This window comes from Ursus maritimus, unplaced genomic scaffold, assembly GCF_017311325.1.
Source record: "Ursus maritimus isolate PB19 unplaced genomic scaffold, ASM1731132v1 scaffold_20, whole genome shotgun sequence".
Classification (NCBI taxonomy): Eukaryota; Metazoa; Chordata; class Mammalia; order Carnivora; family Ursidae; genus Ursus; species Ursus maritimus.
The window spans coordinates 47,926,124-47,938,254 of NW_024424453.1; the positions used below are offsets into that span (position 1 = coordinate 47,926,124).

At 39.7% G+C, this 12,131-nt stretch overlaps 1 protein-coding gene across 4 annotated transcripts in view; it reads left to right on the plus strand.

The window, feature by feature from the left end:
• Positions 1–12,131, plus strand: part of ULK4 (unc-51 like kinase 4) — a 596,079-nt gene that overhangs the window by 179,304 nt on the left and 404,644 nt on the right. For all 4 annotated transcript variants that reach the window (XM_040636925.1, XM_040636927.1, XM_040636926.1 and 1 more), the window contains 3 exons: positions 6,313–6,446; positions 8,208–8,329; positions 8,480–8,536. In XM_040636925.1, the coding sequence (XP_040492859.1) occupies positions 6,313–6,446; positions 8,208–8,329; positions 8,480–8,536 (313 nt within the window). The remainder of the gene's footprint in view (positions 1–6,312; positions 6,447–8,207; positions 8,330–8,479; positions 8,537–12,131) is intronic.

Consider the following 12,131-nt stretch of genomic DNA (forward strand, 5'->3'; position numbering starts at 1 on the left):
TCAAAAGTGTTCCATAGCCCCAGAGCACCATCATGCAGAATTAAGCATTATTATTTTTTTGCTGATGGATTGTGCATCCTTCCAGAGACTTTTTTATCCAAGCAAATGTGAATATAGGTCCTATTTGTCTCTTTACACACAAAAAATACTGTCTCAGACTTTGCTTATTTTACTTAACAGTGTCTCCTATACATTGTTCTTTCCCTATAGTATATAGAGAGCTTCCTTGTTTTTTTTTTTTCCAATAGTTTCAGTGTAATGATGGACCATATTTTATTCAACCAACCCTCTTTTGCTGAGCACTTTCCTCAATATCTTACTGTTATAAGTAGGAGAACATGAATGTGTCACATGTATACAAGTATATATGGAATAATTTCTTCCTAGAGGTAGATTTGCTAGATTTTTTTAAGTTTTGAAGGTACTGCCAACCTGCTCTCTCTGGGATTTGTGCCACTTCCACCAGCAGCACCACGGTGTTGGTATCCTCCAGAGTCTTGATGGCCGTCCTTGCTATCAAACTTACTGCGTTTGGCCATTTGAAGGCTAAAAAGAGTTATTTTAATATACAGTTGACCCTTGACCAACATGGGTTTGAACTGTATGTGTCCACTTATATGCAGATTTTTTCAATACTTTGGAAAATTTTTTGGAGATTTGTGACAATTTGAAAAAAACTTACAGATGTAGCATATAGCTTAGAAACATTGAAAAAATTAAGGAAAATTTGGGTATGCCATGAATGCATAAAACGTATGTAGATACTAGTCTCTTTTATCATTTACTGCCATAAAATACATATAAATCTATTATAAAAAGTTAAAACTTGGGGCACCTGGATGGCTCAGTCAGTTAAGCGTCCAACTCTTGGTTTTGGCTCAGGTTGTGATCTCCGCCCTGGGAATGAGCCCCACACAGGGCTGTGAGCTCAGCAGGGAGTCTGCTTCCACCTTCTCTCTCCCTCTGCCCCTCCCCCTTCTCGTGGGTGCGTTTTTTCCCTCTCTCTAAAATAAGTAGATAAACTTTTTAAAAAAATGTTAAAATTTATCACAACTTAAGCATACAGACTATACCGGGTGCCCTTTGTAGTGGAGAGAGATAGAAACCAATGTAAAGATGCAGTATTAAATCACAGCTACTAAAACTCACTGTAGCGCATGCTGTACTACTGCAAGAATTTTGTAGCTACTTCCTATAGCAGTTGCAATGAGCTCAAGTGTTGGGAGTATCCGCTTAAAACATCATGTGACCCCAGTGGTCTGTGCTTGAGCAGCAGTTCGTCTCTATAGGAAATTGCATATCACAGTAAGAAGTGATCCGTTGTGGCTCCAATCTTGTCCATCAAGTTGCTCCTGTGCTTAAAACCTTTCAGTGGAATCCATTGGGTAGTTAGGATTTTTCAGATGAGACGGTCAAATGTTATATGTGGATTTTCAACTGTGCCAGGGGCTCAGCACCCTCAACCCCCACGTTGTTCAAGGGCCAACTGTACATTTCTCTTATTATGGGCAAAGTGGGGCATCTTCTTGCTTGGGCCACTTATATTATCTTCTCTGTATACTGCCTTTTCCTATCCTCCATATTTTCTCTTGGCTTCTAAGTTGTATTCTAATTGATATCTGGGAGGCATAAATATGTATGTATGTATTTGTGTGTGTGTGTATACATATAAAATAGTTTTTTGTGATATGAATTGGAAATATTGCCGAGTTTGTCTTTTTTTAAAAAAAAAATCAGCTTTATTGAGGTATAATTGACATATAAAATTGTGAGATATTTAAAGCGTAGATTGTGGTGATTTGATGACATTGTGAAACGACTCCCTGATCTAGCTAATTAATACATTCACCACTCACAGATTTATCTTTTTTTTTTGACAACCTTTAAATTCTACTCTCTTAGTAAATTTCAATTATACATTAAAGGTTCTCAACTATAGTCACCATGTTTTACATTAGATCCTCTAGATCTTATTGCTCTTATAGAGGAAAGTTGGTACTGTCTTACCTACCTCTCCTTATTCCCCCATCCCCAGCATCTGGCAACTACTTTTTTACTCTCAGTTTCTATGAGTTTGACTTTTTTTTTTTTTTTTTTTAGATTCCACATAGAAATGATACCATGTAGTATTTATCTTCTCTGTCTGGCTTGTTTCACTTAGCACAGTGACCTCAAAATCTATCCATGTTGTCTCAAATGGCAGGATTTCCTTTGTCTTGCTGCATAATATTCCATTGTATTTGTATATCAAATCTTTATCCAGTTATCCCTTGAGGAACCAAATGGAGAGTATTTTTTCCCTCATTTGTCTTTTGATTTTGCTTACGGTATCTCTTCCCGAGAAAAAGCTTTTCTTAAAAATTTTCTCCCTCCCTCCCTCACTTCTCCTCCCTCCCTCCCTTCCCCGCCCTCCCTCCCTTCCTTCCTTCCTTCCTTCCTTCCTTCCTTCCTTCCTTCCTTCCTTCCTTCCTATATAACCCAGCAATATAAATGCCAAACCTGTCAAACAGTGAAATTAAGAAGAAGGCGTTGGGAAAAGTCAGGACCAAGGAATTGCTTCAGAGAACTAGGTGAAGTCTTAGGGCAGTTTCAAGAGCGATATGTGTCTAGTCAGCTAATATTTATTGAGCACTTATTTTATGTCAGGAACTATGCTCAGAAGTGGAAAGATGTGGCGAGCAAAATCAGGTAGAGTTCTTGCCCTATGGTATTTTTAAATTTCCTGGGATGACAAACATTATCAGATAATTAAAATTACATTATAAAACTGTACTTAGGTAAAGGCCTTCATGTATTCTGTGCTATGAGACTATATCATTGAGAGATTTAATTTAAGGAAGTCTTCGAATGAGGAAGAATGTGTAGGAGTTCACTGGCCAGGAGAGAAGAGAAGAGCCTTGTAGGCAGAGAGGCAATACCTTGTTGCTGGGAAGGTGAGAGGGGCTGGAAGAGGAACAGTGTAATGGAGGGGAGGAAAGTAAACAAAGCTGGAGGTGCAGTTGGGGGCCAGACCCTGTAGTCCTTGAAGGTCATGTTAGGGAGTTTTAAGAACTCCCATGTTAAGGACAGTGGGATTCCACTGAAAGGTTTTAAGCACAAGAGCAACTTGATAGACAAGATCCACATAGATGTAGGGTGTATAAAGGTTAAAATGACAGGGTAGAAGAACATACACTAGCTAGGAGGTTATCATAGTTGTCCAGGAGAAGGCAGTATGGAAGCTTGCACTTGATTGGAAGTGGAAATGTGTAAGGGTTTGGGGAGCACTTAATGATTGACATGGAATGGGAAGTAAGAGAAAGGAAGGTGATGAGGATAACTCTTAGGTTTCTGGTTTGTATTAATAGGGTAGAGAGTGATGCCTTAAAATGGGATGTTATATTCTGAAAGAGAACCAGGTTTATTGGGATAATAATCATGTTTATCTAGGATATGTAGATTTTGAAATGCCTTTGAGACAAACAAAAGCAGAAGTCAAATCAGCAGTGGAATATATCGGTCTGTAGCTTAGAGACCAGCCTTGGGCTGCAGCTATGTAATTGGAAAACATCTGTGTATATAGTGGAAATCAAATCATTGATGGGGCTGAGATTGCTTGGGTAAAATGGTAGTAAGAAAAGAGCAGTAGATCTAGAACTGAGTCTTGATAAACTTGAGCATTGAGGAGCACGAGTCAACAAAAGACACAGAGAAGGACCAACTAAAGAAACTGAAGAAAAAAACTAGGAATGTATGGTGTCACGATATATAGAGGAGTAGGAGGGGTGGCAACAGTGTTGAATGCTGCTGACAGGTGCCTGCTGGATTTGATGTCATGGAGATTGTCAGTGACCTTCAAGCGAGTGATGAGCTTGAATCAGACTGGGGTGGGTTGAGGAACATGTAGGAGGAACTGTGGGGGTGCTAGGTATAGATTTCTCTTTTAAGAGGTTTGATGAGAAGGGGCCGAGAGAGGCAATGAGGAAGTTGCTACAAGAACATGAAAATTATTTTGTTAACTGGGAGAAAGTAAATATATAAAAGGGAAAATGAGTAATAGGCAGTTTTAAGGTTCTGAGAAGGGGGGCGAGATTGAGATCTAAAGCAGAGTGAAGGAGAGATAGGTCCACTGTTGGGATGGGAGGAAAGGGGGGTAGAATGGGGTGCACAGTAGGTGTGCATGTTAAGAATTAGGAGGGAGAGTTCCTTCATGATGCTTTCTATTTTCTCTGTACAGTAGGAGGCAAAATCACTCACTGAGAGTCTCATGACAGGGTGGACTCTTGGGGGTTTGAAGAGAAGAAGAATTTGAAAATAGACTGGGCATACATTGACCAATGAAATATAGTCAGATTGCTGGTGTTTCTCTGGGCCATTCAGTAGTGGTGCCACATGTTTATGGTGGAGTTTGGCTTCAGCAGCCTGCTCTGCAGGCATCCAGAAAGCAGACCATTGTACACATCCAGAGTTCGTTTGGCTAGATGGGTGCAAAGAAAAGACAGGGGACAAGAAGGTATTGAAATGGTAGACGATGGGATATAATCGAAGCAGGAAGTAAGTGAAGAAGAGAGAAGGCTGATGGATTGGAGAAAATGTCATGGATTCAATTAGAAGTTTCCCCGAAGTTGAAGATCGGTCACAGTGGAAGAACGTGCAAGTAGGATCAAGAGCAGATTATGGTTAGAGGGTGTGTTTGAAATACTCATCTTGGAGGAGATGCCATATTCTCTCACTTCAGAAAAGCTGTTGGGCAGATGGTGAGGCTGAGCAGGGAGATGTCAGGCAACCCTGCTTAGGGAGCAGTAAGGGAAGATGAGTTTCCCTGGCCTTGGTATTTTCAGGTCCCCCACTCCTTGGATTGGGCTGAAGGAACAGGGCCACCTAATCAAGAGGTTCTTGAAGTCGCTACTCTTTGTCTCAGAAGCTCCCAGTCATAACGATGGTGTGTGGTGCTGCATGTTCTGGGAGCTCCAGGCTGACTGGCTGAGCAGCCTGCCCCCATGCATTGTCTCACATCTGCTGAAGCTCTTAGATTCCACTTATCGTGAAGTCTCAGGGTCTCATTTCTGTGGTTTACTCACCATCAAGAAGTTTGGTGCTATGAATTCCTCAAGTAGTATCAATACATTTCTGCCGATTCATGGGTATTTTCCTTGCATTTTGACGAATGCCATGTATTTTGTTAAGAGTGTGGCCAGCGCTGTAATCAGAGGATACTAACTGGTTGATCGAAACAAACTTTTGATTCGGTGTCGCCCGTGTGTGTTCATGTAGAGCTCCAGGTAATAGTAAGCAACAGCGACAAAAAGCATGACCAGATCTATGAAGAGAGCCACTGTGACTGCTAAGTGTTATGATTTCAGTATACTTTATGCATATCTGTGTTATGTACAAAACCACCTCTTTCCACTTGATGGTAGGAGTTGATGGGAAGTTTTCTCTTGGAAGTAGACGTTGGGTGATATGAGTGAGGACAAGGGAGTTGAGAAGAAGAATGATGAGGGATGATGACACAGGAGATGTAAAGGGGCTTTCACGTGACATCAGTGAACTCACTGCCCTTTCAAGAATCAAGAGAAATGGGCATTTGGGAAGGTGCCTGGTGGGTTCAGCAAAAGGGACGAAACATGAGCCTGAATGTTCTCAACCACACCCTCGGTATCTGGAGTGATGGTCCAGTATGTTCCTTGGGGCTGGGCACAGTTGGTCAGAGATTGATATACTGAATGCCAGTGGGTTGAAGAAGTCATATGTTTGTTAAAGGGCAGAGATCATAAAACTAGGGGACAAAGGGACATGTGAAATCCAGATGTTTCGATAGAGTGTCTGCGATCCGTATCGCCCGGTGTGGAAATGAAACGATTTCTTTGGATTTATGTACACAATTTACTGAGGGAGTCGGAATTCATGTGACTTGCCTGAGGTTCCAAGCAAGTTTAGTACTGATGACCAGCAGAAGTGCAGACAACTTGTGGTTCTTCTTTGAACCTTTGAAACTCCAAGAGCACTCTTCTGCCCAGATGCCTTTTTCTGCTTTTCATCTGTCATCTGAAGAATGCGGTTTCTTTTCACGGGCCAAGGCTAAGTGAAATCAGGGCATTATTTTGTAATACGTTGGCAGATATGTTCAAAGTTGCCTTATTTTCTTACCGCATAAACGTGTAGATTTTTCTAAGGCAAAAATAGAGTGTGCCTGACAAATTGCTACAAATCCAAATGTCGGCATGATTGGGCCTGTGCCCCCTGGAAACACTTGCCTTGGTGGCATTTTCAGACAGATGCTATCAACTGTTTTATCATGAGAGGTAATCTTTTGTACTTTCCTGTATGTAGACTGGTGATGTACATTGAGAGAGACAGCAGAAAGACCACTCCAGGCAAGGAGCAGCAAAGCAGCAATGAATACCTGTCCAAATGCCTGGACCTTCTCATCCATCACATCGTGCAGGAACTGCCACGGATCCTGGGTAAATCGGAGGCTCGTGCGCAGGCCCCTTGCTGAGGCCCTTTCTGCGCGTGGGCTTTCAGGCTTCGCCTCTTTTTTACTCTTGCCTCTCCCTTATCACAGGCAAGCGCAGTGACACCTCTTCTTGATTGTGTAGTTTCCAGATTTCAATTCAAGATTTGCTTTATCTGTTTTTACAGTTATTTTGCATCAGTGGCATGACTGAGGCAATGAGCAGGCTACAGGTTACACTGAGGTGTTATATGCGGTGAACTGGCATAGAACTCTATTTCTATGGAAAATAAACACAAGGAAAGCATCTTAAGAGCTTAAAATTGAACTTATGCTTTTTATTTTGGGTGACTCAAGATTTCTCTCTGCCTAATTCTGAAGAAAAAAATTTTCCTTCAGGTTATAGCCACTCATTTATTTACTGTTTAGAGAATTGAACAAGGCATAGGCATCAGCGCTTAAATATTAAAGAATTTTGATATTAAAGTTCAAAGTTTAGAACTCTCTTGAGTTTGAAAAAAATTAAAAATATCTAATAATGATTTGCAAAAGATGTCTATTCCAGCTAATCTCTTATTTCATTGTTATTTGGAGACATTAAAATAATCTAAGGAATGTGTACATTTTGTTTAAATCCCATTCCATACTTTTCCAGCAGATGTAGCTATAAACCAGAAATGTTTAAAATGTTAAATTTGATCTAATCTCTTATGGTGAAATATGCTTAGACTCAGAAATTTAGAGTATTAAATCAGAATAATGAAAATGTCTTCATGACTGATTGACAGTATCTTTTTGTCTTTTTGCTCCTTACTAATACTTTGAGAGATTTTTTTTTTTTTTGCCTGTTAATGACTGAAAATAGAACATTTCAATCTTTTTTTTTTTTTGGGGGATTGTAACCTTTTATAAAATTTCAGCTTGAAGGCTATAGTCTGGTCAATTGGTAGTTGAGTTTCTTAGTGCCACACTCATCCTGTTTTAGGATGTGACGCTAAGATTCAGATGTCCACAGCACAAGTTTTATTTATGATTGGACTTATCATCTGATGGGAAGTTTTAGGAATTGATCTTTTTTTTTCCTTCCATCCAATTATTTAAAAATTGCAGTCTGTAATCTGTTCACTTATGTATTTTTTAAGTAGGGTGGGCGTGGAGCCTAACATGGGGCTTGAACTCATGACCCTGAGATCAAGATCTGAACTGAGATGGAGAGTTGGATTGCTTAACTGACTGAGCCACCCAGGCACCCCTCACTATTAATTTTTTTTTTTTTAAAGATTTTATTTATTTATTTGACAGAGAGAGAGAGACAGCCAGCGAGAGAGCGAACACAAGCAGGGGGAGTAGGAGAGGAAGAAGCAGGCTTATAGCGGAAGAGCCTGATGTGGGGCTCGATCCCATAACGCCGGGATCACGCCCTGAGCCGAAGGCAGACGCCCAACCGCTGTGCCACCCAGGCGCCCCCCCTCACTAAAAAAAAAAAAAAAAAAAAAAAAAAAAAGGAAGAACAATCATATCGAAAACCACTACTATAAACTATTTAAAATTGCTAGATGAAAGATCAAGCTTATATCCATTCTGTCCCCAGAGGCCACAGCTTTCTATTATAATCTCAATATTTGTGAATAAAATAACACAGCCCCTACCCACTTCTTTTATTTGGAGAGTAATTACTGCAGCAGCCCCACGAGTGTTCAAGCAGTGACTAGTGGTCCCCAAGTGTTTGTGATCTGTAACCTTTGTGTGTGCTCTGGGATGTGCTTTGCAGGTGACATTCTTAACGCCTTGGCCAATGTTTCCGGTCGTAAACACCCATCAACAATCCAAGCGAAGCAGCTGAAGATGTGTCTACCCCTGATGCCTATAGTGCTTCACCTCGTAACTTCCCAGGTACTATCTTATTAGCAAAAAAATAATATAAAGGTGACTCCCGTTCTGGTAAACTGAATCTTAGAGATATCAACTCAGACAAAACATTTTCATTTTGTTTTCATGTATGTGGCTTTCAGGATTTAATCTATGGAAACTCTCATCACACAGGTATTTCGACCTCAAGTTGTAACGGAAGAATTCCTTTTCAGTTATGGAACTCTTCTTGTGAGTAACGCTGAATTTTTCACGTTCCTAATAAAAATGTGGCTGTCTCTACTGTGTGTGGAATTTGGTTTCAGAATGAAGTAATTTTAAAATCCTTGTGGTATTTATTTGTCTCTAGGGACGTGACCTTTTTATATTTTTATCTGTTGACTGTAATAAAATTTGACATTTGGAAAAAAATACATTCTCTCCTGATAATGTATTTTGTTCAGATACCGCCCAAGTAGGGTAAATAAGTCCATAGAAAAGACTTTCATAGATTTTGGTATTAAACATCGTGAAAAAATTTAAAATAATCAACCTGGTGAGAATGGAATGCTGGGAATATATTATCATCATTATTTACTTTGGCTTATGTTGTCCGGTTACATGCAGTGTCTCTTTTTATGATGGCATTTCTCTAAGTTAAGCTCAGTTTAACTTTTTCTGTAATTTTGATGAGATGGGTAGCAATGAAAAGCAAATCATTGTCCTATCTTTCACTTCATTTTTGCTCACAAAAAACAGTCTTTTTGTTTATATTGTGGCTCATGAATTATGTTATCTTTTTTCCTCTCCTGGAGTAGTTATAGTATATATCATTGATAAAATGGGGAGCTACACAAAGAGGAGGCTGAGACATTTGTCTCACGGCATCTCCAGTCTTACTTTGATATTAATAATGCTCAACAGAGATTTTCAAAACGCCATAGAGATTTCTAGTTAAAATGAAGTAAACATCTCCACGTTATTTTAAGTTTGGAATACAAAAAAATGATTGTCCTCAATCATTGAGAGTGTAGGACAAATGATTGTCCTCAATCAGGGAGAGTGTAGTTTTCTAGAAGGTTCATCATAGAGTAAAATATGAAGTTTTGAAGTACAAATGTTGAGTGGAGATCACTGATTTTTTAAGAAGTGTGTTCAGGCAATGCAGTTAGGGTCCCTTTATACCTAATTTCAAATCTTTATCATCCTACGTGCCTTGAATCCCAAATTCTGCAAAGTATGTAATTTTCGTTGTTGGACATTCATGGATTTGCAAATTATTAGAATTTCACTTACTACCTTCTTTAATTTGCCTTTTAATCTGTTTTTAAGTGGTATATAGGTATCATTTTGGCATGACCATAATTCTCTGATCCCACTGCACCGAGCTGTCATTGCCTGGAAATGGTAATTTTGCCCTTGTAGCTATCTTGGAATCTTTAGGCCCAGTGTTTATTTATTTGGGATGCAGATAATTGTTCTTATTTGTTCTCTTATTTTTTTCTCCTGTGGAATACTTTTCTCTGCCTACGTTAACGGAGTACACTCTAGGTTTTCAAGGAACCAGCACGTGTCTCCAACTAAAAGTCTTTATGGACTTTCAGGAATTACGTGTGTGTATTTTAGGGAGAGCACATATGCTCCATGTAATACTATGCTCTGGACAAGGAGGAAGCCACACCAAGGAGGGATCTCCTCATCTTCTCCCAAGATTGGACGAACTCTGTGTAGATTGGGAGGTAGTCTGTAGGGTCTTCTTAATATAGGCCCTTTTAGGGAATGGAAAATAACTTGCCTGGTTGAAAGGTAATTAGGATTTTGGAAAATCTTTAGCAGTTTTTTCCCTAGATAATGTCACTCAGGTAGAGTTTAGGCAAATAAAATGGAAAAGGTCTTTTGGCTTTCTTCAGGCTGTTTTCCTAGTTTGGATCATGGCCAGTCCCAGAATTTTTTCATTATTTTTCTCATCACATCTGTTATTTGGCCTTAGCTGTGTGTTCATCGTTCTTATGCTTAGTGTTGGAAAGAGGTATTGACTAAAATGAAGGACCTGGATTTAGTTATCTACAGAGTTCTTGTGCATTTATTATGAACTGTTGAGAGTCGGTTGTTACTTCTGCAAATTGATTCGTAATTTATCCAGAAGATGTCAAAGGTGTTATTGAAGTTACGGTGCCCTACTGATGCCACCAGGCAAAGTCAACTCATCCAACATCTTCCAGCTTCTTAGATTAGCATATGAAAGCCTCTTGAGTTTTGTGCTTTGAAATAATTCTTTTAAATTTTGCTTTGGCAAAGGTTTCCTGAACTTATTTGAGAGGTTTTATTTGTTGGTTTTGTTTTGTGAGGAGAGAAGGGGTTGCACAGTGTTCAGTAGAGCAGTCCTGTAGAAACTGTCCAGAGCACGGGGCACCCTCTGTCCTGGTGGCCTGAGGGGGCAGGTCATTCTTGTGTATTTAGCACTGTGTTTTGAAAGCCTTATTGTTCTATCTGGAGATAAATGTTATTTTTAGTATTTTTCGAAATATATCTGGTAGAGTAGCTTGATTTGCCTTAATTTGAGATATTCTAGTGTGGTTCATCTTTAGTGGTTGTATCCAGTGGCAATTTGCTGTCCAGAACCTCTTGTGCTTCCTTGAAAGCAGCTCTCCAGGAGCTGCTGGCCTGCCTTCCACTGCTATGGAAACAGCAGTCAGGCTGGTGTGGTGGCCACTCGTGAGAAGGGTTCTGAAGGAGCTGGGCTGGAGGGAGCGGTGGAATTGTGCTTCCTGTTGGTCTCACTTCTCACGCTGGCACCAGGCATGGTTTGCCTATTTGACCCGTAGACCTCTTTTATTTTATTTTTATTTTTTGGTAGAAAAAATTCGGGATACTTCTTACATGTGGACACATGAGTATAAGAATTAACATTTTGTAAACATATTTTTCCCAACTAAAATGAAGTTTTGGTCATCTTATATTTTGAAGAGGTGGATATTTGGAAACTATTTAGCAGGGCACCTTTAAACCATGATTAAGCTTTCAAAGGGTCCAGGCAAAAGAGGACTACATAGCTGGTAATTGCTATTTTCCCTTCTGATTAACAGAAGCAGTGTGTCATCATACCCACCTCTCTCTCCAGTTTTTAAAAAAAGTATCTAGGGATAGTGTGAGCCGCTGGGCAAGTGTTATGGGGAAATCCTGTGGTGAATACCATAGTTCTGTGGGACCTCCAATGAATTGGGCTGGGAAATAGGAAGCAATGGCATTAAGGAAATGCGCTCGGGAACTCGTGTTGTGTATTAACCTAATGTTCACTGTGTTTCTTGTGTCCTTTTGAAAATGCTCTTGATTAATGAGCTGAGGAAGAGGATTTTGTTGTGGATTTTTTCCTTAAGTCCTGGCCTCGTTAGTTTTTAAAAGTGCAATAATGACAGTGTGGTGGCTAAAGTTTTCTACAAAAAAGACTTCACAATTCTAACTTTCAAATATAAGAAATGATAAAATTATTCTGATAGGTTTTTATACAAAAGTATAATTATAATCTCCATTATTAGTCAATCTTTACTTATCCTGGGCATTGAGACACTTATTTGAAAGGAGACACACTTCCTGCCTTCTGCAGATTTTTATTTTTTATTTATTTATTATTATTATTTTTTAAAGATTTTATTTATTTATTTGACAGAGATAGAGACAGCCAGTGAGAGAGGGAACACAAGCAGGGGAGTGGGAGAGGAAGAAGCAGGCTCATAGCGGAGGAGCCTGATGTGGGGCTCGATCCCATAACGCCGGGATCACACCCTGAGCCGAAGGCAAACGCTTAACCGCTGTGCCACCCAGGCGCCCCTGCAGATTTTTATTTTAA